The 25,371-nt window shown below is 57.2% G+C and overlaps 7 protein-coding genes across 7 annotated transcripts; 4 read left to right on the forward strand and 3 right to left on the reverse strand.

Annotated features, from left to right (window-relative positions):
• Positions 1-806: 806 nt before the first annotated feature.
• Positions 807-3,090, forward strand: GGTG_06172 (D-3-phosphoglycerate dehydrogenase 2). The gene is made up of 2 exons (XM_009223986.1): positions 807-2,419; positions 2,503-3,090. Exons 1-2 carry the CDS (start codon positions 1,051-1,053, stop codon positions 2,529-2,531), a joined length of 1,398 nt encoding a protein of 465 aa, XP_009222250.1. The 5' UTR covers positions 807-1,050; the 3' UTR covers positions 2,532-3,090.
• Positions 3,091-4,942: 1,852 nt separating this feature from the next.
• On the forward strand, positions 4,943-11,953 carry GGTG_06173 (hypothetical protein). The gene is made up of 6 exons (XM_009223987.1): positions 4,943-5,653; positions 5,790-5,922; positions 6,002-10,041; positions 10,142-10,215; positions 10,308-10,522; positions 10,597-11,953. The coding sequence occupies exons 1-6, from the start codon at positions 5,519-5,521 to the stop codon at positions 10,761-10,763; spliced, it is 4,764 nt and encodes a 1,587-aa protein (XP_009222251.1). The 5' UTR covers positions 4,943-5,518; the 3' UTR covers positions 10,764-11,953.
• A 137-nt stretch (positions 11,954-12,090) lies between these two features.
• Positions 12,091-13,283, forward strand: GGTG_06174 (hypothetical protein). Its single transcript, XM_009223988.1, has 3 exons — positions 12,091-12,461; positions 12,589-12,734; positions 12,828-13,283. Exons 1-3 carry the CDS (start codon positions 12,210-12,212, stop codon positions 13,033-13,035), a joined length of 606 nt encoding a protein of 201 aa, XP_009222252.1. The 5' UTR covers positions 12,091-12,209; the 3' UTR covers positions 13,036-13,283.
• A 52-nt stretch (positions 13,284-13,335) lies between these two features.
• GGTG_06175 (hypothetical protein) lies at positions 13,336-15,164 on the forward strand. The gene is made up of 6 exons (XM_009223989.1): positions 13,336-13,780; positions 13,881-13,920; positions 14,034-14,158; positions 14,258-14,453; positions 14,559-14,865; positions 14,946-15,164. The coding sequence occupies exons 1-6, from the start codon at positions 13,539-13,541 to the stop codon at positions 14,981-14,983; spliced, it is 948 nt and encodes a 315-aa protein (XP_009222253.1). The 5' UTR covers positions 13,336-13,538; the 3' UTR covers positions 14,984-15,164.
• On the reverse strand, positions 14,377-18,177 carry GGTG_06176 (rab protein). The gene is made up of 5 exons (XM_009223990.1): positions 17,181-18,177; positions 16,124-17,098; positions 15,975-16,045; positions 15,826-15,879; positions 14,377-15,725 (listed from the first exon to the last, which is right to left on the reverse strand). The coding sequence occupies exons 2-5, from the start codon at positions 16,197-16,199 to the stop codon at positions 15,306-15,308; spliced, it is 621 nt and encodes a 206-aa protein (XP_009222254.1). The 5' UTR covers positions 16,200-17,098; positions 17,181-18,177; the 3' UTR covers positions 14,377-15,305.
• Positions 18,098-20,048, reverse strand: GGTG_06177 (40S ribosomal protein S3aE). Its single transcript, XM_009223991.1, has 5 exons — positions 19,871-20,048; positions 19,626-19,710; positions 19,481-19,506; positions 18,834-19,335; positions 18,098-18,769 (listed from the first exon to the last, which is right to left on the reverse strand). Exons 1-5 carry the CDS (start codon positions 19,882-19,884, stop codon positions 18,626-18,628), a joined length of 771 nt encoding a protein of 256 aa, XP_009222255.1. The 5' UTR covers positions 19,885-20,048; the 3' UTR covers positions 18,098-18,625.
• A 2,770-nt stretch (positions 20,049-22,818) lies between these two features.
• Positions 22,819-24,189, reverse strand: GGTG_06178 (hypothetical protein). The gene is made up of 2 exons (XM_009223992.1): positions 23,422-24,189; positions 22,819-23,355 (listed from the first exon to the last, which is right to left on the reverse strand). Exons 1-2 carry the CDS (start codon positions 23,777-23,779, stop codon positions 23,261-23,263), a joined length of 453 nt encoding a protein of 150 aa, XP_009222256.1. The 5' UTR covers positions 23,780-24,189; the 3' UTR covers positions 22,819-23,260.
• Positions 24,190-25,371: the final 1,182 nt, after the last annotated feature.

A 25,371-nucleotide genomic window follows, 5' to 3' on the forward strand; every position in this document is an offset into this window, starting at 1 on the left:
GGGGGGGGGTTTTTACGGCGCGGCGGAAGAACCAGTGGAATGGGACACTTCGGATGAAGAAAACAGGCATAACAGCGGTTCTCACTCATGGCTGCGGCACTCGGTTTCCAGGTTGTTGGGGTCTAGGGCAAAACTCGTCAACAGGAATGCACTGAAGGGCACTCTATTCAGCATGATGTATTCGGGCAAATGGTTGCTCAAAGGACCCCCACGTGTCTGATACAGCACCGAGACTATTGCTGGCGTGGTTCGAGTGCCAATTTTCAAAGGTTGGTGCTTCAAATCCCGCCGTGGAGCCGCAACCTCTTGGGAAGCCATGGCGAGCCGGTTCAGTTGGAGTGACAGGGGATGCGTCATACATAACCCTTAGCTCTGGATATATCCGAATTCCTGCTTTGCCGTTCCGATATTCCCCAAAGTCTGGTTCGAATAAAATGGTTCTGATCGCCGAGCATGTCGCGGTCAAGATCTGGCACGTTCCCCTCAGATGCCGTGTAAGTCACAACAGGATGGCTCAGAAGCAGGCCGTATACATGCAGGTCGCAAAGATCCAATTGCCCCATAGCTGAGGTTGGACACCCAGGAAGCTGGCTCCGATGCTCGGCGCGGAATTATTCATTCATGTTACATATGAAATCTGCCCGATGCGAAATCCTCCAACGAAGTGAGGGAAGAAAAAAATTATTCTGGCCAGCCCCGCCGCACTTCCACATGTAGCACGCCATCCCACGCACCCGCGTTCATTCTTTGCCAACGTTGATGACAAAACTGGGCACTAGAGCGAACCGACCCCACCATCAATTTGGGTTGACTCTACTCATCAAGACACAAAACGCCGTCTCATTCTTGCAATTGACATCCGCGGTGCCTGTCACCTTCTCAAAAGGCATAAGGATTTTGTCTGGAAATACTTACGAGCTCGGATCGGAGCCGTTACTTTCTAGGAACTGAACAAGACGCTTCGTACAAGTGGCAGCAAAAGGAGGCTCCCGTTCGACATTGGACTTTAAACCACACCACTTCACAGTCATCAACTGCGTCACAACAGCAATGGCGGCTCCTAGAGATATCCTCTCTTCCCAGGGGAGGAATGGCCCATCCACTGTCGCCGTCTCCACATCACCCTCGACGTTTTCACCACCCTCGAGTCGCTCTGCGTTTGCCTCCCCTAAGAGGGCCACGGCCAAGCCGCTAAAGCCCTTCAACACCACCGACATCAAGATCCTCCTGTTGGAAAACGTCAACAAGAGTGGCCAGGACATCCTCAAGGAACAGGGATACCAGGTAGAGGCCCACAAGACGTCTTTGTCCGAGGACCAGCTCATCGAGAAGATCCGTGACGTGCACGTCATTGGAATCCGTTCAAAGACGAAGCTGTCAGAGAAGGTCCTGAGCGAAGCCAAGAATCTCCTTGTCGTTGGCTGCTTCTGCATCGGCACCAACCAGGTGGATCTGGACTTTGCGGCGCGCCATGGCATTGCTGTCTTCAACTCCCCCTTTGCCAACTCGCGCAGCGTGGCGGAGCTGGTCATCGCTGAAACCATCACGCTCGCCCGGCAGCTGGGCGACCGCTCCAGCGAGATGCACCGCGGCACCTGGAACAAGGTCAGCTCAAAGTGCTGGGAGATCCGCGGCAAGACGCTGGGTATCGTCGGGTACGGCCACATTGGCTCACAGCTCTCGGTGTTGGCCGAGGCCATGGGCATGTCGGTCATCTACTACGACGTTGTGACGCTCATGGCCCTGGGCAAGGCGCGACAGGTTGCGAACCTGCAGGAGCTGCTGGGTGAGGCCGACTTTGTGACTCTGCACGTGCCCGAGACGCCCGAGACCAAGAACATGATCTCGAGCCGCGAGCTGAGCTTCATGAAGGACGGCGCATACCTGATCAACGCGAGCCGAGGCTCCGTCGTCGACATCCCCGCACTGGTCAACGCCATGCGCGCCGGCAAGGTCGCCGGCGCCGCCCTCGATGTGTACCCCAACGAGCCCGCAGCCAACGGTGATTATTTCAACCAGACGCTGAACACGTGGGCCGAGGACCTGCGCACGCTGTCCAACCTCATCTTGACGCCGCACATCGGAGGCAGCACCGAGGAGGCCCAGCGGGCAATCGGTGCCGAGGTCGGCGATGCTCTAGTCCGCTATATCAACCAGGGCATCACCCTTGGCAGTGTCAACCTGCCCGAGGTCAACCTGCGCTCGCTAACCCTAGAGGAGCCCAACCACGGCCGTGTCATTTACATTCACCGAAACGTTCCCGGTGTGCTGCGCAAGGTCAACGAGATCCTCGGGGATCACAACGTCGACAAGCAGATCTCGGACAGCAGGGGCGACATTGCCTACCTGATGGCCGACATCAGCGATGTCAAGGAAGGTGACATCAAGGAGATACACGATGCCCTTGAGGCTCTCAGCTGTAAGCAGGCCCGCTCGCGCCCCTTGTTGTTGTTCCAAAGTATCGCGTGTCGGCACGGGGCGGTTTACTAACCAGGCATACAGCACGGATCATGACCCGGGTTCTTTTCTGATCCCGATCGCTACGAAGTATAGACTACGAGCGGGTAAAAGTTGGGGGATGAAAACAAAAACAAACAAACAAACAAACAGGCGAACGAACCAACGAACCATGAACGGCAACAGGGGTAGGGTTGGGGCTAACCCATGCGTGTGGTAATGGGGATCTTTCGGATCATCCATGTGCCCCGGCGGGCCCTACCCAATATCGCATCCATGTTAAAATTGGGATGGCTCAGAAAAAAACAGGAAGGAGACGGAGAACGAAAACAAAAGGATGGGGAGCAACAAAAGTTGAGAGCGTGGATGGGTCGCATGAATGAATGATATAGTTCAACAATATTCAGCCTTATGCCTTGGGAAAGCATATCACAATGGAAAGATCAGCAGGATCAACATCGAGACCAGAAAAGGAATAGGGTGTTTGCCAGGACACATCAACACCGAGACTACTCAGGGAGGCTATGTCATCACGACAAGCAGTAAAGAGAAACTAATTTCATTTTCATGTGGCTGGTGGTTGAATGGCTTGCTCGGGATGTGACGGCCGGCCAAGGGCTAACGCCAAGCCGACGGAAGGTGCCCTCGGGGGTGGCTGAGCGGAGGAGCTCGAGAATCTGAAGCACAGCTGTTTCCAAGCAGGACGATTTTGCCAGGAATGGCGCCGTCGCGGACTCGGGGAAGGCCGTGGAGAGGAGCCACAGTGCCGGTGGGAAATTGGAAGGGCCGCCATCCCAGGCCGAAAGGGGCCATGGGAGGATTGGATCTTCAGATGGCGCGTTCCGCCAACGGGTTTCGAAACATTATGGCTGCCACCAGCAGCCTACTTACAAAATAATAGCAAATCGTGAGAAGGTAGCCTCTGGGGTGCGGTGTTCCCCAAGAAGGCATCGGTGACGGCAAGAGCAATTGTGAGGTGGTATATATACGTCAACATACACGAGACATAGATGTAACCCAGGCACCTAGCTCATGGACGGATTTGATGGAGGCGTTCGGCATGAGCGTCGAATCAGATTGCAGCCCACATTCAGTGGCGAGCAGGAAACAGACAGACAATGCGCGTTTCGAGGAGGTCCCGACGGGCTCTAGACACACGAGGCCATTGTCAAACACACCCTCTCTTGTGGATGACGATGTAAATGATGGACGGATTGGCATTCCATCGACACGGGAGCACGTCACCAATGATGATCGCTGGCCGACACATGGCCTTCCAGTGTTCTCACCGATCCCAGCGGGCGGACTCGCCTATTCGCTTGCTCGCACCTACCAGCCACCCCAATGGGGCCACCCGGGATCGGCAACACCAGCCCCGAAAGGACCCATGCCAACCCGGCTGCCGGGGTGTTGAAGAAAAAGGCGGGTGATCAAGCCATTTTTGTTTTTCCCTTGGGACCCTCTCTTTTTCTTTCTGTGGTCTGTGGATCACAAAAAGCGAACACCCACCTAGGGTGGGGGATCCAATCGACCCTTTCGAGTCACCAAAAGCGGACGCCAAGAGGGCGGGGCGCCCAATGCTAGCCTCGAATGCACGCGAACAATTCCACGCTGGCTCCATGCAGAGGAAAAACACTGGTGAAGGTTTGAGAGGCTGCGAGGCCGTTCCTGGGCTTGGAACGACTCGGCACGACCATGTGGCCTCGTTTTGCTGCGTGTCTGGTGGGAGGGACATGCTGCTTCTCCGACTCGGCGGGGTATCTCTTTCCTTATTGGTTGACTTGTCACCTTTGCTTCCTTTTTGTCGCAGGTGGAACGCCTCGTGAAGCAAAACCACGGTAATTCAAGACTAAAAGAAAAAGGGAAAGAAAAAGGAGAAGGACGAGAAAAAGGCGAAGGGGAAGATGAGCTTGAGGACCGAACGAATAGAGCAGAAGCACGAGGCGAGGCCAGGGAATAGAGAAAAGTGGTAGTTAGGTAAACGGCAACTGCATTTAGGGAGGCGGGAAGCAAAGGCCAAGATTCACAGTAGAGCCAATGACAGGGCTGCTGCATCGGTCGTTGCACCTCAGCGGTGGACAGGCGGTGAGGTCGTGGGCGGACACAGGGATAAAATAAAAAGATCAATAACAATAAACAAGCACGAGGCTCGGATTGAATGGGCATGTGTCGGGAGTGCGGCTAGCAGACTGCCAAAACAAACCATCTCAGGTCCGAGGCTTCCTAACTGTTTTTGGCAGCAACTCTGGCTTGATAGCGCTGCACCTGCCCCTTGCAGCCACCACTATCAGACTGCCCGCCAGCCCTCAACTTCTCTCGTGGAGCTGTGTGCGCTCAAGACCAATCCCGACTGAGCTGGGGGACCCTCAACTTTTTTTTCTGCCAGTAACCCCAGTAATAATCGAAGCCCCTTTTGCCAGGCGCTGGCGGACATCGATTCAGGACTAAGTCACAGTGCGGGCTGCACATGCAACGTGAAATAAACCTCCCGGCCGCTCGCCTGGTTCCCTGTGCTGCCTCACTGCCAACACCACCTCCCACCACCACCACCACCCTATACCGCGTCACATCGTTTGGCTCCAAAGGACACTGGAACTGGCCATCCACACCACGGTCTGCTCCCGGCCCGGGAATTTCTCCCTCTTCTTTTTTTTTTTTTGGGCTGCGTGTTTTCCCTGGGCTTCTCTTCGTTCCGGCCAGCATCTCTTTGTCTGGTTTCATGTGTCCGCTTTTTTACTTTACACGAATGTCTCCCGCAGAGGCGCCTGCCTGCTCCCGCCTCCACTGTTGACTTGTGGCCACCGCCCCGACTCGACACCCTCCTTCCTGCTGCACCTCGCCCGCCTCCCAGCAGCTCCTGATCAAAGTCCTGTCCCGTCGCGCCGTGCCGCCGGCTGCACATTCGTTGCAACAGCCTTATTTGCTTGCTTCGCTCTTGGGCCTCGAGTCCCGCGGGAAATACTCCCCCAACAAGCTCGAGCCCGCCCGTGGCCCCACGACCAGGTAGTGCACCGAGCCGACTTGGTCTTGCTGCCGCCGCCGCCGCCCCCATCCGCACAACATGTCGGAGACGTACGATGTCGGGACGAGGGCCTGGCAGCCCGACGCCGCCGAGGGCTGGGTCGCCTCCGAGGTGGTCAACAAGAAGGTCGATGGCTCCAAGGTGATCCTCACATTCAAGCTCGAGGATGGCTCGGTACGTCTGCAGACCCCCCCTCCTCCCCTCACCTCCCACCGCCGACCGCTCCTGTCTGGGTAGCGATGCTCGCGCTGCCCAAGGGAAAACATGACCGCCACTTCTAACATTCTACGTCCGGCGCCATGTCGCATAGTCCAAAGACGTCACCGTTAGCCTCGAGGGCCTCCAGAACGGTTCCGACCCCGCATTACCGCCGTTGATGAACCCGACCATGCTGGAGGCCAGCGATGACCTGACGAACCTTTCGCACCTGAACGAGCCGGCTGGTATGCATCCCTGCGCCCTGCTTCGCTCTCCCGCACACGGGCAACGACTAACGCTGGCCTTGACCGCCCCGCTCTGCAGTGCTCCAGGCCATCCGCCTTCGATATGCACAGAAGGAGATTTATACATACTCGGGCATAGTACTAATAGCGGCGAACCCTTTCGCCCGTGTCGACTCCCTTTACGTCCCCGGCATGGTTCAGGTCTATGCCGGGAAGCAGAGGGCAACCCAAGCGCCCCACCTTTTCGCCATCGCCGAGGAGGCCTTCATGGACATGTTGAGAGATAACAAGAACCAGACTGTCGTGGTCTCTGGAGAGTCCGGTGCCGGCAAGACAGTCAGTGCTAAGTACATCATGCGATACTTTGCCACCAGAGAATCGCCCGACAACCCGGGCGGACGGTCCAAAAAAGGCGCCGAGGCCATGAGCGAGACGGAGGAGCAGATTCTGGCCACCAACCCCATCATGGAAGCTTTCGGAAACGCAAAAACCACGAGGAACGACAACTCGTCGCGCTTCGGAAAGTACATCGAGATCATGTTCGACTCCCAGACCAACATCATCGGTGCCAAGATCAGGACCTACCTGCTCGAGCGGTCACGTCTCAACTTCCAGCCTCTGAAGGAGCGTAACTACCACATCTTTTACCAGATGGTGGCCGGTGTGACGGACCGGCAGCGCGAGGAGCTGGGAATCCTGCCGATCGAGCAGTTCGAGTATCTGAACCAGGGCAACACCCCGACCATCGACGGCGTCGACGACAAGGCCGAGTTCCATGCCACAAAGGCTTCGCTCAAGACGATTGGTGTCGACGAGGGGCAGCAAGACGAGATCTTCAAGCTGCTGGCAGGCCTGCTCCACCTCGGCAACGTCAAGATCGGTGCCTCGAGGACCGACAGTGTTCTGGCCCCGACCGAGCCCTCCCTGGAGCGCGCCTGCGCCATCCTGGGTATCAACGCCGGCGAGTTCGCCAAGTGGATCGTCAAGAAGCAGCTTGTCACTAGGGGTGAAAAGATCACTTCTAACCTGACGCAGGCCCAGGCCATCGTTGTGCGGGACTCGGTCGCAAAGTTCATCTACTCCAGCCTGTTCGACTGGCTTGTCGACATCATCAACCGAAGCTTGGCCACGGACGAGGTCCTCAACCGCGTCAAGTCCTTCATCGGTGTCCTGGATATCTACGGTTTCGAGCACTTCGCCAAGAACTCGTTTGAGCAGTTCTGTATCAACTATGCCAACGAGAAGCTGCAGCAAGAGTTCAACCAGCACGTCTTCAAGCTGGAGCAGGAGGAGTACCTCAGGGAGCAGATCGACTGGACCTTCATCGACTTCTCCGACAACCAGCCCTGCATCGACCTGATCGAAGGCAAGCTGGGCATCCTGTCGCTCCTGGACGAGGAGTCGAGACTTCCCATGGGCGCCGACGAGCAGTTTGTGAACAAGTTGCACCACCACTACTCGGGCGACAAGCACAAGTTCTACAAGAAGCCTAGGTTCGGAAAGTCGGCCTTCACCGTCTGCCACTATGCCGTCGACGTTACGTACGAGTCCGAGGGCTTCATCGAGAAGAACCGCGATACCGTGCCGGACGAGCACATGGCGGTCCTCAGGGCCTCGAGCAACAAGTTCCTGGGTCAGGTCCTGGACGCTGCCTCGGCTGTTCGCGAGAAGGATCTGGCGTCGGCGACTACGTCGGCCGTGAAGCCCGCGGCGGGTCGTAAGATTGGTGTCGCGGTGAACCGCAAGCCGACTCTGGGAGGCATCTTCCGCTCCTCGCTCATCGAGCTGATGAACACCATCAGCAACACTGATGTCCACTACATCAGGTGCATCAAGCCCAACGAGGCCAAGGAGGCCTGGAAGTTCGAGGGCCCCATGGTTCTCAGTCAGCTGAGGGCCTGCGGTGTCCTCGAGACGGTCCGCATTAGCACTGCCGGCTACCCGACCAGGTGGACGTACGAGGAGTTTGCGCTTCGCTACTACATGCTGGTCCCGTCCAGCCAGTGGACTGCCGAGATCAGGCCCATGGCCAACGCCATCCTGTCCACGGCCCTGGGCAACAGCACGGGTGCCAAGGGCACCGACAAGTACCAACTCGGCCTGACCAAGATCTTCTTCCGCGCAGGCATGCTCGCCTTCCTGGAGAACCTGAGGACGAACAAGCTAAACGACTCGGCCATCATGATCCAGAAGAACCTGCGGGCTAGGTACTACCGCCGCAGGTATCTCCGGACCCGCGAGGCCATCATCCGCTCGCAGGCCATCTTCAGGGGTGCCAGGGCCCGCAAGGCGGCGCAGCAGATGCGCATCGCCAAGGCTGCCACCACCATCCAGAGGGTCTGGCGCGGCTACAAGCAGCGCAAGGCGTTCCTGAAGTCCCGCGCCGAGATCGTCCACATACAAGCGGCCATGAAGGGCTACCTGCGTAGGAAGGAGATCATGGAGACCCGTGTTGGCAACGCCGCCCTTCTCATCCAGAGGGTTTGGCGGTCGAGGAGGCAGCTCCGCTCGTGGCGCCAGTACCGCAAGAAGGTCACGCTCATCCAGAGCCTGTGGCGCGGAAGGACAGCGCGTCGCGAGTACAAGAAGGTCAGGGAGGAGGCGCGCGACCTCAAGCAGATCTCGTACAAGCTGGAGAACAAGGTGGTCGAGTTGACACAGTCGCTCGGCACCATGAAGGCGCAGAACAAGGACCTCAAGACCCAGGTGGAGAACTACGAGAACCAGATCAAGTCGTGGAAAAGCAGGCACAACGCGCTCGAGGTCAGGACCAAGGAGCTGCAGACGGAGGCGAACCAGGCCGGTATCGCGGCGGCCAAGCTGGAGCAGCTGGAACAGGACTTCACGAAGCTACAGGCCAACTTCGACGAGTCGGCCGCCAACGTCAAGAGGATGCAGGCGGCCGAGGCGGAGCTCAAGGACTCGCTGCGGGCCACCAGCACGCAGCTCGACCAGGCCAGGCAGGACGTGACGCGCTCCGAGGCGGAGAAGAACAACCTCAGGCAGCAGCTGGTCGACCTCCAGGACCAGCTGGAGCTGGCGAGGCGCAGCGCCCCCATCGCCAACGGCGACGCTGCCAACGGCGGCGTCGCCCCGGCCATCGCCAACGGCCTCATCAACCTCGTCTCGTCCAAGAAGCCCAAGCGACGCAGCGCCGGCGCCGAGCCGAGGGAGATGGACAGGTACAGCATGGCCTACAACCCGCGCCCCGTCTCCATGGCGGTCACGGGCAACACGCGCCAGCACCTCTCGGGCTCGACCTTTGTGGCGGGCGCCGACACGATAGAGATGGAGCTCGAGTCGCTGCTCGCCGACGAGGATGGCCTCAACGAGGAGGTCACGGTCGGCCTCATCCGCAACCTCAAGATCCCGTCGCCCAACACCAACCCGCCGCCATCGGACAAGGAGGTGCTGTTCCCGTCGTACCTGATCAACCTGGTGACGTCGGAGATGTGGAACAACGGCTTCGTCAAGGAGTCGGAGCGGTTCCTGGCCAACGTGATGCAGTCGATCCAGCAGGAGGTCATGCAGCACGACGGCGAGGACGCCATCAACCCCGGCGCCTTCTGGCTGTCCAACGTGCACGAGATGCTCTCGTTCGTCTTCCTCGCCGAGGACTGGTACGAGGCGCAAAAGACTGACAACTACGAGTACGACCGTCTGCTGGAGATTGTTAAGCACGACCTGGAGAGCCTCGAGTTCAACATCTACCACACGTGGATGAAGGTGCTCAAGAAGAAGCTGCAGAAGATGATCATCCCCGCAATCATCGAGTCGCAGTCGCTTCCTGGCTTCGTTACTAACGAGAACAGCCGGTTCCTGGGCAAGCTGCTCCAGACCAACTCGGCGCCTGCCTTTAGCATGGACAACCTGCTCAGCCTGCTGAACAGCGTGTTCCGCGCCATGAAGGCCTTCTACCTCGAGGACACCATCATCACCCAGACGGTGACGGAGCTCCTGCGTCTGGTCGGCGTCACCGCCTTCAACGACCTGCTGATGCGCCGCAACTTCCTGTCGTGGAAGCGTGGTCTGCAGATCAACTACAACATCACCCGCATCGAGGAGTGGTGCAAGAGCCACGACATGCCCGAGGGCACCCTTCAGCTTGAGCACTTGATGGTAAGTTGTGCATCCTTCTCTCCCTCTATATACCCCATGTTTTACCTGTGTCCCAAAGTCGGTGCGATATCTAACTCGATAATCACCTACCCCTTTACAGCAAGCAACCAAGCTTCTGCAGCTTAAGAAGGCTACCCTGAACGACATTGAGATCATTCAGGATATTTGCTGGATGTGAGTTACCCCTTGGTTTGCTGGTCACTCCGGCTTAGCTGTGCGCATGTGTGATCTCGTGCTGACTGTATGATTTCTTTCCTCCAATCAAGGCTCTCTCCCAACCAGATCCAGAAGCTGCTTAACCAGTACCTGGTTGCGGACTACGAGCAGCCCATCAATGGCGAGATCATGAAGGCTGTCGCCTCGAGGGTGACAGAGAAGAGTGATGTGCTGCTCCTGCAGGCCGTCGACATGGAGGACAGCGGTCCTTACGAGATCGCCGAGCCCAGGGTCATTACCGCCCTGGAGACGTATACCCCATCATGTACGTGTCCCCCGTATATCACGGCCAAAACTAAGATATCCCGCGGCGGACTCTTGCTGACCATTAACGTACAGGGCTGCAAACTCCTCGGCTCAAGCGCCTTGCCGAGATCGTGTCGGCGCAGGCGATTGCGCAGCAGGAGAAGCTCGACATGCAGGAGGACTATGACGGCTCCACCGAGGAGCTGACAGAGGTCGAGGAGACGCTTGAGGCGCAGGAGCCCATCGGCGCAAGCGCCTAGTGGGTGACGCCAGGGTTAGGATCGCACTTGGCCAGATCCACGGCAGCGGCTTCGCCCAAGTCGGTGGTGTTTGCGCGGTGGAGTGCTAGGGACCCGCCGTGTCCGGGCCGGCTCTTTGAGCCCCGTGCCCGGTCTCGCTCGCCCCGGCCTCCCGTCAGCGCCACGATGAGCAAATACGACGATTATAACGACCATGACCGGGTTGGGGGTGAGAAAGTCCCGCCCATTACTTAGTAACTTGTTTATTTTTTTTTTCCAACCTCGCGGTGTGGCTAGGCCTGGCGCTGTCCCTGTCTCGTCAATCGGGGACCGCCAGTGCCGATACGATGCCACTGTCTCGCTCCAGCCTGCCCGGAAAAGAACCTTGGCTTTCGCTGTATAATGTTCTTGTTAAATCTTCCATCTCGTCCTCGTTTGCCACTGTGCCACCTTCTCCCTTCTGACTCGTCGTTTGCAAGGTCGTGGAAAATGCCGGCGGCGAATCATGGCCTTGTCGGGCCTGAGCTTCCTCTTGTCATACCTCTGCCTCGGATCAGGGAGATATGAAGCCCCAGATCTGGCTTCTTTGTGCTCTCTCAAGGGGTGCTCGGCTGGCAAGCCAAGTGCTTCAAAGTCTTCTCGTCCTCATTTTGTAAAACGGGCTTGGCACTTTTGGCTATTTTCCCATGCGCATGGAGTCGGTCACACCCTTAGGATGGCATGGTTCACGGCTAGAGAATGAGTGGGGTACAAGCTATGGCGTCTTTATACTCATTAGGTGGGAGGGCTATACTTTTTTTTCAATATCTTTTCTCTTCCGGGATTGAATGCTGTTCGCATCTATTACCTGAGCAAACTGTAGCGAGGGTCATGATATGTGGGACGAGTGTGATAGGTAGGGGAGAGGAATAGCAAAAGGGGACTGCGGATGCATGTTTGGCTAGCTGGCTGGCTGGCATTTCAAGATAGGGAAAGGCAGCAAGCAGATGGCTCTTTGCATGTAAACATTCATCTGTACTGCTATCCCATGTAGATACGCCACCACTTGAAAATACCTCGCAATGCCCTCGACCGCTTGGCTAGGTGGCCAGGTGCCGACCCAGGTATGCCCCTCATGTGGAAGTCGACAGGCGGGTCGACAGAGGGATGGTACGGTTTATAGTATAAATCTATCTTCTGGTACAAAACAATGGATGTAGGCGAAGATAAAGTTAAGGGTGCACCGTACACAGCGGTTGCATCGTGTGCAAAATGTGCACGTGATTCGGGAATGCTTTTTTCTTTTCCCTAGGCTTTTTTTTTTCTCCTCCGGGAGGGGTGGATGAGGTATCCACCATTGCCAAAAACTGCTTGCTCCCAGTCAACTGAGAAACTGCTAAACAAAAAAGAAAGAGGAAAAAAGCTAGAGACGGCAAAAAGAAGCCTAGAACAGATATTCGACAAAAGGACGGGGAGTCGGGCATACAAATGCCCAGGAGGGGAAAAGAGACACGAGACAAAAGTCAAATCCCAAAGACAGCACAAAACAAAAAAATGTCCCGGACTTTACCAAACATTATCGTGACGGGCACGCCCGGCGTGGGCAAGACGACGCACTGCGAGGTGCTAGCGCAGCGGACGGGGCTCAAGCACCTCTCGGTCAACCACGTCGTCAAGGACAAGCAGTGCCACGAGGGCTGGGACGACGAGTACCAGAGCTGGATCGTAGACGAGGACAAGGTTGGCCCGGACTCTCTCTTGTGTTGTTCCCATCCAAGTAAAAAAAAAAAGGGCAAAAATAAAAGAAAGAAGACTGAAGGAGGGCTAGCTAACGATATTTACTCGGACACACAAACCCGACAAACAGCTGCTCGACGCCATAGAGGACGAGGCCAAGGCTGGCGGCTGCATAATCGACTGGCACGCCTGCGACTTGTTCCCCAAGAGCTGGATCGACCTCGTCGTGGTGCTGAGGGTGGACTCGACGACGCTCTACGACAGGCTGACCGAGAGGTGGGTGATTTTCTTTGCGACCGTCTTGCTATCATCAACCAAAAGCAGCGGCAGCAGCAGCAGCAGCAAGCTAAAAAAAAAAACACACCACAGAAAATACCCCGAGGCCAAGCTCCAAGAGAACCTGGACTCGGAGATCATGGAGGTGCTCCTGCAGGAGGCGCGGGACTCGTACGACGAGGAGATCGTGGTGGAGCTGCAGAGCAACACGACCGACGAGATGGAGAGCAACGTCGACCGCGTCGAGGCCTGGTTCAAGCAGTGGAAGATTGACAATGGTGGTGAGGGCCAGAAGGGCTGAGCTGGGGTTGATGTTGGGCGAGGGGAGATTGGGATTATGGAACAGGGGATAGAGAGGGGATAATCAATGGACATGAGGGAAATGATAGAGTGTCTGTGACCAAGAAAAAAACGAGGGATAATTCCAAAACCGCAGGGCTTCGTTGTGGTGATAGATGTCACATACCGTAAATCGCAAAGGGGAGATACAAATGGATGGCTTCAACGGCAGTCTGATTTAGGGGGTAGCTCTCGCCGCGCTGGGGGGTGTGTGGGCGCTGTGCTTGTGGTGAGTTATGGTGGAGAAAAAAAAGATAAGAAGGCCAGGTCCAGGGAGCAGTGACGAAATTTCGACACCCAGCAGGAAAAATAAGAAAACCTCCCCGACGTCGGGGATAGTAAACAATCTCCCGCCCAGTCTACATCCAGCGATTAAATCCAGGACAACCAGCGGGGAATCTCTGTAAACCCTTGTCTTTTTCAGGAGATCCGACAGGCGTCACCGCGTCAAATACCACACCCACGATGGCGTTGCTACTCCTCCGAAGCGGCGGCGCTCGCTTCGGTGCCGCCGCGGCGTCGATTATGCGAGGCGGCAGCCTGGCGGCCACGGCCCCCTTCTCGCACTCGGCGCGCGCGCAGACGAGGCTGCGGCTGGCCTTTGACCACCACGAGCCGGCCAGGCCCGTGGCCGACGCCAAGACGTCGCCCATCCTGTTCCTGCACGGGCTGTTTGGGTCCAAGAAGAACAACAGGAGTATCAGTAAGTGAGTTGTTTGCTGCTAGCCGCCACTGTGAAGGGAGAGTGATATGGGATACCTTCCCTCCACAAATAGATGAGCACAGGAAGGCTGACCAGAAACCCAGAGCTCTCGCCCGTGACCTGGGCAGGCACGTCTATGTCCTGGTAAAAAAAAAACCAAAAAAAAAACCTCTTACCCCTTGGCTGCATGGTGGAGGGACGCCCGCTGCCGTCTGCCCGCCTGTTCCCACGAAGCCTGACGCCCCAGAGCCTTCCAGGACCTGAGGAACCACGGCGACTCACCCCACGCACCGCGGCACGACTACCTGGCCATGGCCGACGACGTGGCCGGCTTCATCGAGGAGCACGGCCTCCAGGAGCCGACGCTGATCGGCCACTCCATGTAAGACGTTTTCTTCTTTTTCTTCTTTTTCCTTTTCTTTCTTTTTTTTTTGTCACACTTGCACCTACACGTCTACTCACACACCAACACCAACGCAAGGGGCGCCAAGACGGCCATGACCCTGGCCCTCCGGTCGCCCGAGTTGGTGCAGGACGTCGTGTCGGTCGACAACGCGCCCGTCGACGCCGCCATCAGCAGCGACTTTGCAAAGTACGTCCGCGGTATGAAGGAGATTGAGCAGGCCGGCGTGAAGCGCCAGTCCGAGGCCGACAAGATTCTCGAGCCGTACGAGTCTGTGGGTGTTTTTTTTATATATATTTTGTTGCTCTCTCTGCCTCCTTGTGTCCTTGTCCCTGTCGTCCATGAAAATTGACAACGACAACGAAAAAAAAAAAAAAAGTCCCTCCCCGTCAGGCAGTTCCTCCTCGGGAACTTGCACCGCTCCGCCGGTAGCGACGACACGCAAAAGTTCCGCGTGCCCCTATCCGTGCTGGCCAAGGCCCTGGACCACATGGGCGACTTCCCCTACAAGAACCCGGACGAGGCCCGGTTCAACAAGCGCGCCCTCTTCGTGCGTGGCACCAAGAGCAAGTACGTTGCCGACGAGGCCCTCCCCATCGTCGGCCAGTTCTTCCCCCGCTTCGAGCTCGTCGACATCGATGCCGGCCACTGGCTCATCTCGGAGAAGCCCGAAGAGTTTAGGCAAGGTTCGTGTTTGTTTTTTTTTTGCCGGTGTTGTTGCCCATCGTCCCGGCATTAACTGACCTGGCTGGCACGTATGATGTAGCTGTTGTGCGATTCTTGGACCCAAAGGAGAGGGAGTGACACCAAAGGATGGCCACTTTTGGGGATTCAAATGTGCCCAAGTTCTGAATTGGAAACGAAGGCCACGAGAGGATTACCATGTAATATTGCCTGGATAAACTCCATATACAATATGCAACATGAAAAAGTACGCAAAGTAGGACCGCGGGCGATCGGGAGACTGGAGCAAGCAATACCGGGTATCATTGATGAGACCGGACGTGGTCCGATGCCCAACACCAGGAACCAAAACGATAGGAACCGGCAAAAAAGAAATGCAGAGATACGATGATGGTGTGGGCGAAAAGCGAAAGATTAAACAGGTAACAGAAGCCAACCGAGCCTAGCATGAACATGGCACCCAAGAAGACTGGTCGTTCACCCCGACGGCGACCGTGTTCCTCATGGTGGCCGCCCGGCGGTGCAGCAGCACCGGGTCCTGGACGATCTGGTTGACGATCTCGATAAAGGGCTTGCGCACGTTCTCGCGCGTCTTTGCGCTCGCCTCGCAGAAGAGGGCGCCGTGGGCCGTGGCGAGCGCCAGGCCCTCCTCGGCCGACACGGCCCTGCTGGTGGCGGCCTTGTCGAGCTTGGTGCCGACGAGGTACAGGGCCACCTCGGACACCGTGTTGGACTCGGCCTCGTCGAACCACCTCTCCATGTCGGCGAAGGACTTCCTGCTCGAGATGTCGTAGGCCAGTATGACGCCGTGTGCGCCCCTGTAGTAGCTCGTCGACAGTGTGCGGAACCGCTCTTGACCCGCCTGGGGGATGGAAGCGATCGTGTGAGTCTCGGCGTACGCGCGTGGACGGAAGCAAGTTATACAGAGGGGGAAATGGGTAGCGGGCAGATGCGAAGCTTACAGTGTCGAACAGGGTCAGCCGGTATGCCTTGCCGCGGACCGACAAATTCTTGATCTATACCGGGGACGGTTCGAGCCAGAGTGTCAGCGCAAGGAACGGCAATATGTGTGCTACGCCGCCCAGAGCGGTCAATGGCAGGGCAGCCGTACCTTGAAATCGATACCGATGGTTGCTGTGGCGGACTCGGACTCAAACTGGTCATCACAGTACCTCGTCAAAACTGCAACTCGCCGGATTCGGCAGGTCAGCACAATGTAGGCCACAGAACCGTGGAAGCAGAGCGGCAGAGGTTACTCACGCGCCGACTTCCCAACGTTGGACGACCCGATCAGGAGGACCTTGATGGTCGGCAGCGAATCTTCTGACAGAACCATTTTCTCTGCCGCGTTTCGTGCCACGGGGGCAGACGTCAAGATACGTGGCTGCGACTGCCTTCTCCCCCCCTCTTCGGCGACGCCCCGTCTGTCGAGCTCGCTCTCCCTTGCTGGTTCCCCCTCAAGTTTGTCGCTCGTGTAGCAGACGAGAAGGGAGTGCAGGGAGGAGGGTACGGCGCAAGAAGGGTATGGAAATGGAAAAGGAGACGAGGAAGAAGAAAAAGTAAAAAAGGGGGAATAAAGAGGTACGTAGCGTCGATTAGGCCGAGCTGCGAAAACGCGGCAGCACCAAGGTCACGGGGCTCCTTTCCTTCGATTTTTTGACGGCGAGAGATTCGTGCTTGCAAGCTTCCCGGCCCTGTCCAGTTGTCCCTGCCAGTTGGCCAACAGCGGGGCCGAGAGATCAAGGTGTCGTCCCGTGTCTCGCTCCTGTCCAACAGAAAAGACAAGAAAAAAAACAGTTGGCAGGAGCAGCTCCAATCGAGCCAACTCAATCAAATGCAGGATTCCTGTTTGTTGTTTGGTTTACCGTTCTGCCCAAACACCCAAAAACAGCAACCATGAAAACAAAGAGATGGACGACGACGGCGACGGCGACACCTGAGGTGCGGTAGCTCCTCTCAACGGTTTATGCTTTACCCCTTATCAAAGGCTTGGTTGTAGGTGGGGGTGGAGTCTTCTTTTTTTTTTTTAGGGACTTCTTGGTCCGCTGTGCGCTGTGCGGCCGCGCTACTGGCGCTGTAGCACGCTGGCGGCGGCCGACGTGGGCGTGTTTGTGCGTCGTGCTTGTGTTTGGTGTGTTGGACGCTCGCTGCTTTTGCTCCAGGCAGGCGGCCAATAACCTCAGGTCACTAATGCCGTGGTCCCGGCCACCGGGCTCTCGGATCGAGCGGCTATGGCTAGCGCAAGGAGTCAGTCGGTCTTTCAGGTTCTGAAAGGTATAGATCGGTCTCAGCTCTGGCTGGGTGCGGTGTAAGTCACCTAGACGACTGTAATGGCGATGATATGTGAAAAGCCCGTTGGAGAGAGAGGGAGATTGGCACCGAGACTGAGACTGAAAGAAGTGGCAAAGATGTGGGCGTGTGTATCCTGCTGTGCAGGTAGCCCAAGTGAGAGAGGAAGCCGTGAATTTTCCCAAGAGTCGCATGACCACTTCTCTGGCCAAGTCTATGACGTCCTAGTTGGGACGACGCTACTTGTTTGTTTATCGTGTTTGTCTCCCCTGCCGCGCGCGCCGGAGAGTCGCAATAAAGGGCCAACAACGATGGCCGGGCATGCCCCTGCCCGTCGTCACTTGAGGAAAATTGAACAAAACCACCAGGGTCTCTGCTCCAAACCCCCCAGAACCGTTCGCGCTGGTCTGGCCTGGCCCCCTGGGTCTCCCAACAAACACCAAACCCCGACTTCCAACCAGCTACTGTCGGTATGTGTCCTTGGTGGCGGGCGCCGGAATATCGACGGCCATGGCAAGCGTCGTGGGTTAAAGAAGAAATAAAAAAAAATAAAAAAAATTGCCCGCCTCTTCCAGGGCCTTTTGCCAGCAGCACGTACCTATGCGCGCGCTAGGAGAGATGATGAGAGCGAGGGGGAAAAAAAACACGAGAACCACCAGGCGAGCTCAAGCCAGCCGAGTCAGTCGGCGGTTCGCTGCCAACCCCGAGTCGCCTCAGCGCCCCGCGATCTGATCGTTCATCATTCCAGAACACGATCTGCCTATCCACTCCCGTCTTAGGCCCTAAGCCTCCCCCCTCGGCCGTTGAATCATCTCGTGCTGCCGTGCTAGACGGACTCACTGTCGTGATGCATGCTCGCATCCAACGGTACGCTAGGGGTTTGCATGGTCGTGACCAAAATATCACCCACAGAAATCGGCCATGTGGCTATTCAGGCAGCTAGCATATTAGTGAGACGACTTGCTGCCTTGGTCCAGTAGATATGCCTCGGTGAACTGCTCCGTCTCCAGTAGGCACCGCGTTATGGCCACGCCAGCTAAAGTAGCAGGACTTCCAGATTGCCCGAAAAGGCTAGAAACTATGGATAGGCCACCAACAGCTTGCGAGAGCACACAACCTAGGCAGACATACGACAAGCCCACACCCGCCCAGGTTGACATGTGGCCCGTGGGTCCTCACTCACTCACCCACCCACTCACTCGAGACCCGTCCAGCTCAGTTCATATCCCTTTTCCCATTTCATAGGTACGCCGTGAATGACAACGATGGCACACACATCGGGGGTTGTGGAGAAGGGTACTACGACTGGATGTACCATGATCTTGCCACGCCAAATGCAACCCGAAGAGACAAAAAGCAAGACCCCCAAATGCCCATTTTACCCTCAAAAGAAGAGAGGTGCCTGCTTGATAAAATAAAACCGTGTCCGTGCCGTTTCCTTTACCAACTAGGGACCATTCACCATCCACCTCTTTAAACATCCTCAAGAACACGCTCCTTGAACTCCCGCTCAACCTTCAGGCCCTGCTCATCCGTGGTCGACTCGCCGTGCAGCGCCAGCAGGCCACCAAGGTCGAACTTGGGCTGCTTCAGCAGCTTGACCTTCCTGATGTGAACCTGCAAGAGATGAGGAGTCAGTCTCGAGAGAAACAGATACCACCATGGTCAAGTTTGTCCTTACGTTCTGGAGAGGGTAGATGCCCTGGGTGGCCTTCTCAATCTCGCGGCCAATGACCTCGGGGATCAGCTTGTTGGTGAGCTGCTGCAGGGTGCAGGTAGAGGCCTCGCGCTGAATGATCTCGGTCATCTTCCTCCGGATGGCACGGATCTGCGACGTGGCGGCGTAGGTGGTCTTCTTGATCTGGTTAGGCCGGCGCTTGGTGAAGGCGATGGCGAAGAGGCGGAGCAGGTAGTCGTCGGTGGTCTTGACCGTGACGTTGGCCTCGATCAGGGACTGCCACTTGCGAACCAGCGACCTCAGCTTGTCCGAGGTGAAGTCCAGGCCGTGGAAGTTGGTCAGGCAGTTCTTGCCCTGGACCTCGTCAACCCGCAGCTTGATCTTACGGAAAGCATGGTCCTCATCCTTCTGCAGATCCGCCAGCGATACCTCGAAGATGCGGCCCTTCAGGGCATCGTTTGCGTTCTTCAGACCCGTCGTTCTGTTGACCAGGGTCTTGCCAACACTGAGTAGTAGGGGGAAAAAACTGCGTCAGCCTGAGGGTTCGTTCGAAGGTGCGTCATGCTGCCCATCCCGACATATCTGCATGTCTGCATTACAGCCGCCCATATATCGTCGTCGGCGCGAGGGCATGTTCGGGTATGCCTTACTCTCGGATGTTGAAAGGCGCAGGAGCCTGTTGTTCAAAGAAGCTCAAATGTCAGCAATTGAGGCCGTCGCGTGCCAAGGAAGCATCCGAGTTTGCAGCGCCCGCACTGGCAACCACATCATTGCTCCGGGTCCATATCCACTGACCTTGATACCGTACCAGTCCTTGCGGGAGAAGGGGTCGACGGTCTTCTTCTTGAGGCCCTTCTTGCCCTTGGACAATCTCTTGTTCCTACGGGGAGAGCCGAGTCAGCCATATTGGTCCTTGGTGGTTGTCGATATTTTGTCTCTGCGCTGCCGCCGCCCATCATCGGCCGGCGTAATTTTTTGCTCGGATCTGCGGCGTCGACAGGCGGCGGAGGGCGCATGCGACGGGGCATGGGATTTCGTACTTTCCGACAGCCATCTTTGCACGGTCTTGTCTCGACGGTGGACAATTGTGCAAAAGGTCAGGGCGCGGTGGTTGTGATGGTCGTCGAGTTGTTGGTCTGGCAATAAAATTCAGGTTGTGTGGGAAAACTGTCTGGCAAAGCCCACCGCCCACTTGCAAACCCCAAAGGTGGGACGGCCGCCGCCGGGCGGGCCCACGTGATTGGCTGTTGCCGCATTAGGGCTTTGGGTGGAAGGTGCTTCCTCTCCCCTCGATTGAGGCTGGTGAGGGAAGTGAGCCACAGGAGTGGGTAGCCCGTCCAGCCACGCCCGTATCTTATCATCAGCCATGGATTTCCAGCCCCACTGCGCCGTCTGCTGCCGTCTGCCCAGCCCCTGCTCGCAGACTCGACATCTCGGCAGTGGATGCAGACGGCAGCGGGTGGGAGACACCCAAGGCCGGCGGGCCTTCAGACAGCCATGGTCAGGTTCAATGCACCTCGGATTCTCTCGGTGGTCTGCTTCTCGGAGTGCCGTTGTGCGCCGGCCTGGGTTTTGAGGTCCGTGTTTACTGAAATGGATGGCTTCTCATGGCAGACTTCAGTGCGTTGTGCGCTGCGTTCCCATACCTTGAGGGGTGATTGTCTCTCCTGGACTGAACCTCAAGTGTTTGCAAAAGGATCTTCCATCGAGGGACCAAGTTCACTTCCCACGGTCAAGTCTCCTGCAAAATGGCCTCCCACCCGCCATCCGACTCGCACGCTGAGACAATGTGCGTATGGGTAGCATGGCAGTGTTCCTTGAGCAATGTTGCTGGAGTCGATTATAGGCTGCCCCCGTTGATATCGCGGCAATGGCACACTGTACTAATTGCAAAGCTCCGGCGGCAAGCGACGAACCCCTCATCACGAGCAACGGACATCCTCGTGTTGTTAAGTCAACCGCATAACCGGCCCCGCTATGTTGCTCATCCCGTCTGCGAATCACCAAACCTCTTCGCCACTCTGGCGTTCTGGGCCGTCGGCCGGCGCGTTTCTCCTCACTTCCCAACGTCTGTTTTCCTTGTTGAGGTGCTCCATGGACCTATTGGCTGAGGGGTCCTTCCCACTAAGCGATGGGAAGCACAAGGAGGTCCAACCCTGAAAGCGCGTGCTGGAGAGTGGAGACGGAAGATGGCTTTGCTACGGAGCGGTAGTGGATGCCGGGCCCTCAAAACAAGAAACGCAAAGACAGTGAAGTGAAGGGTGGAAACGAGGAGAGAAATGACCGGGCGGTTTTGACGTTCGTTTCGCCAGCTCGCCAGGTTTTCCAGAAGAGACCGAAGGGTCGCTTCTTGTTGTTGGCTGAGGGGGATGTGTCAACTCCCGGAAGCATTGGGTATTATTTCTATTTGCGTGTAACCGGCACCTTTATCATGTTTTTATTCTATTCATGTTTTTACTTCCATTTTTGGCTCACCTTCGCCACCCGTAACCCTCCCTCCAGCCAGTCTCGCCCACATCCTCAATCAACAAAGCCGTCTGGTTCTTACGGGCAGGAGACGCAGAGGGGAAAGCCGGCTTGGACCCTGTCGCAGTTCCCAGTTCGGATGCTCGGTGCCATGACCCTGAGTTTGGAGAGAGGGGCTGGGAACACCGAGAGAGGAAAGAGGCAGTCCGTGGTCGGCTCCACCCGCGGAATGGAATCCGGCCAAGGGATAAAGGTAAAAAAAAAGATGCATGGAAAGGCACAAAACAGAAATCGACAGACTTCAAGGGAGGTGGACACAAACACGGGTTCTCCACAGCTCCGACACCAAGCACCCCAGGGCCCTTGCTTCAGACCACCCTTCCACCCTGATTTCCGTTCGCGCGCGCCGTGTGCGCTCACTCTGACAGCACCACCCGTAGGCGATGATCACTTCCCTAAGATGGGAACATCAGGCCTTGTTTGTCGGCTGGGGAAGAGAAAAAAGAAGGATAATACGCACCCGGAAACAGGGAGGATGGTACAGTGTAACCGCTCAGCAATGCAGCATTGCCTTGGAACATGGAAAGGGAGGGAGGTGCACACGGCACAGTTAGCCCGTCGTCGTGCCCGTCCGTTTCCCAAGGGAGAGCATTCCTCCTACGCTCCCTTTTTTTGCTTTTGGCCCGGAAGCCGGACTGGACCCCTGTACCGACCGGGGGTGACTTTAGGACAACCCTTCTGGAAAGCACGGTGAGTGGTGGGTGGTGAGCCGGGACGGACGAGCCCTGCCTCCCCGGGCGTGGCTGTCGTCACCCGGCGAGCATGCCCATCGAGCTTTTGCAACGCCATCAGCCCGCCTTTTTTTCGGCGAGCCGGACGACAACCCCCTCAGCCCAGGCACGCACAAGGCACAGGCCGTGACACAAACCTCCATTGTGGTGGTTCGTTGTTGGTCGCACGCTAGTCCATCGTTGTGGCTGCTGCATTGTGCTCGGTTTAGTGTTGCCTCACATCGCGCACTTCTGGGTCTCAAATGGCGCTCCTTGTTTGTGTCAATATTTGATTTTTTTTTGTCTGTTTATCTGCTAGTCTAGTACTATAGTCCCACGATTTAGGGTATGTTTTTTTTTCTTGTTTTTCTTTTTGTCATTTTTATCCTCCACTTTCTTTGGTGCTTGGCTGCACTAAAGTTTTTGGCTTTGGCTGGATTGTGGTCAGGCTCCACCCACATGCGACCGCTGTGCTGGGCTGAACCTATCATCACCGCCTCTCTGTTGCTGCGGGTTGCAGGGTCGTCTGTCTCCTCCGACTCCATTTGGGCTTCCGTGCGTGTCGACCCCGGGAATTCGGTTCAGATCGAAGCTGTGATGGGCGATCGGTGATTTCCCATTCCAGCTCCAGTTCCGGCATCCCGCCCGCCGTTCACCTTCTCCTTTTCTCTTCACTCGCCCTCGCTCCACCACCCTCCTTCTCGCGTGCGCTGTTGGAGCCATGTCACAAACTGGCGGTCGAGGTTGGTGTGGGGGTGGTGGGTGGGCGGGTGGGTGCACCGCCGACGCCGCTGGGTCCAGAGTCCCGCGGCGTGGCTGCTAGTGGTCCCTTGCATCCAAAGACGGTTCCGTGTGTTCCCCCCGGGAAATATTGTCTGTCGCTTGGGGATTTTGTGCTAGTGGGTGTGCGCCGGGGTGGGCGGTCCCAGGAGCAGGTGGCTGTTGCTGCTTCGTTCATTGTTGGTTTCTGTCGTCATTTGTCGTTGGATTCGTGGCATCGTTGTTGCTGTTGCTCTCCAGCTCCGTCTGTCGGGAGAAAAACGCCTTTGCTGACCTGTTCCTTGAAGGGAAGGACGAAGGTGATGAAAGGAAGTAAAGCCGAAGGGGTGGAAATATATTGAAAAAATAGACCCCCCACTCATCATCTACCTCGATCTAGAGGGATGTCGAGTGGGAGTCGAGGGGGCTGGTCCATCAGCCGGCGGCCTGGAGGTTGCCGTCCTTGCCCTCCTGGCCATCAACCTCCCAGGTGTCGAACCGGGGGAAGCTGAAGTAACGGTCGGAGCCGTCTGCAGAGGTCGTCAGAGTGATGTTGCAAGCAACCAAGTGGGCAAGGTGGCTAGGGTTCAACATACGGGGACGTGTGTGGACGTCGTCCATGGTCTCGCTGTGGGAGGTGGGCGACGAGCACAGCTCATCTGTCCTGGCCATCCTCTCGTAGAAGGGGTTCTGGGACGCCGAGTCCGGGGAGGAGCCGCCGCGGTAGAGCGAGTCCGGGGAGGAGCCGCCAGTGAAGACCACGCGGCTCAGCAGGTCGGTGGCGCGGCGGCTCGACTGGGGGTTGGCGAGGGCGTCACGGCTCGCGTTGGAAGCCGTCAGCGAGGGCTCGGTGACGCAGGCCCTCAGGAGCCTCGGCCTCCTCTTGGTGCTGGAGGACGAGTCCCTCCGCGCCATGCGCTCGTAGTCTGAAGTGGTGGGAGATGACATGATCATTGATCACCGCAGGGGTGTTTGTTGGTTGTTGAAGGTTCGGGTTGTTGATAGTCGTCAAGTAACGTGATCGGCACCAGACAGGCTAGCAGCGCTGATCTATGCTGTGTAGGTAGTAGGTAGCTAAGGTATGCTCGTGGAGTGAGGGCGAAGTGCGAGTGATATCCCGATAGATGGACAGGGAAGAGGATGGATGTGTATTATCAAGAAGGGGGGCTCATCCGGCAGTCTGGGAATGCGAGGAAAGAGGATGGGTTTATGTATTGTAGGTCGGTATTCTTAGTATAAACTAAGCCACGCATTTTATCAATCAGGCTCCAACCCCAAGATTCGGGGAACCCACAGTCTCGTTTCCCGGCTCGCCGCCTGCTGCAGGTGGTACAGACGTGTGCGAGCGAGGGCGTGAGACGGCGAGGGCCTGGGACGGGGGTCCGCCCCCCTACCGAGCGGAGGGGGGTGGGCGTGGTTATTCCTGGATGGAGGCGGACACGCAGCTCCACGCCCGCTTGGGCTGAAATCCATGCCAGCGAGCGCATGGAAGGCCGGGAGAGCCAGCCAGAGACGTGTGACAGTGGAGACGGGCCGTGGTACGTACCGCGTACCCACCGAAGGCTGTGGCGGGCCTCATTCGCTGGCTGGGGGGTGGTGGGAAGTGGTGGCTCCGCGTGCTGGTCATGACGCCCCACTGGGCGAGAGTGGCTCAACTCTCTGACTGCTTCTGGCGCCGCTCCGTGGCTCCCCCCCCCCCTGCCTGGCGCTGCGCTGTTTTGGCCGGATTGGCCGCGGCGCTCAGGAGATGGCCATAGGCCCTCACACCACGCCCGCCCGCGGCGCTGACACTGACACTTGTCAACAGTCGATGGGTTTTGGGAGCGCCAGCGTGGAGGAAGCTGATGGCTCACGCAGCAGAGGGAGAAAAAAAAGCCCATTCGTTTCTGTTCGTGGCCCACCCCCCTATTGAGGCGGTGTGGATGCAGTGCTGTTGGCCGTTTTTTTCCCACCGGTGCGATAGCGCAGTGCCTTCTCCTCCTTTGGTCCTTTGCTCTGGAGGCAGGCGACGCACCGTCACCATTTTTTTGTGCTTGTGCTGAACTCGAGCTTGCCACAGCGCGTGCACAAAGCACAGTACAGCGCACAATACACACTCACATACACGAGCACACACACACACACACACACACACGCACGCACACCACCAACCACACCACCACGCTCGCTCTTCCCCTCCCTCAAAACCCCATGCTGTGCGGCCGGTCAAGGCAGCCGGCTTGTGGGATGGATGGGGCAACGGAAAAAGGTTGGTACCTGGGCTGTGCCGAACGATTCGCCCGTCCATTGCTGTCGGGGAGTGGAGCCCCCGCTTGTGCCTGTTTCTGGCTGGCCAGAATAATGCAGGCACCGTATGCACTCTGGCAAATAACTGTGAAGAACGCACGGTCTATTTGCCGCCTGGAGCTCCTTTGAGCTTTTCCGATTGAGCTTCTGCTTGACGAGAGACAAGGCGTTGGACAAGGACTCTCCTTGGAGAGCACAGGGAATCCCCACCCATCCACACTCGCCAGGCAGAACGCCGTTTTGCTGCCCCCCCATTGATC

The sequence above is a fragment of the Gaeumannomyces tritici genome (assembly GCF_000145635.1).
Source record: "Gaeumannomyces tritici R3-111a-1 unplaced genomic scaffold supercont2.3, whole genome shotgun sequence".
NCBI classification, from domain to species: Eukaryota; Fungi; Ascomycota; class Sordariomycetes; order Magnaporthales; family Magnaporthaceae; genus Gaeumannomyces; species Gaeumannomyces tritici.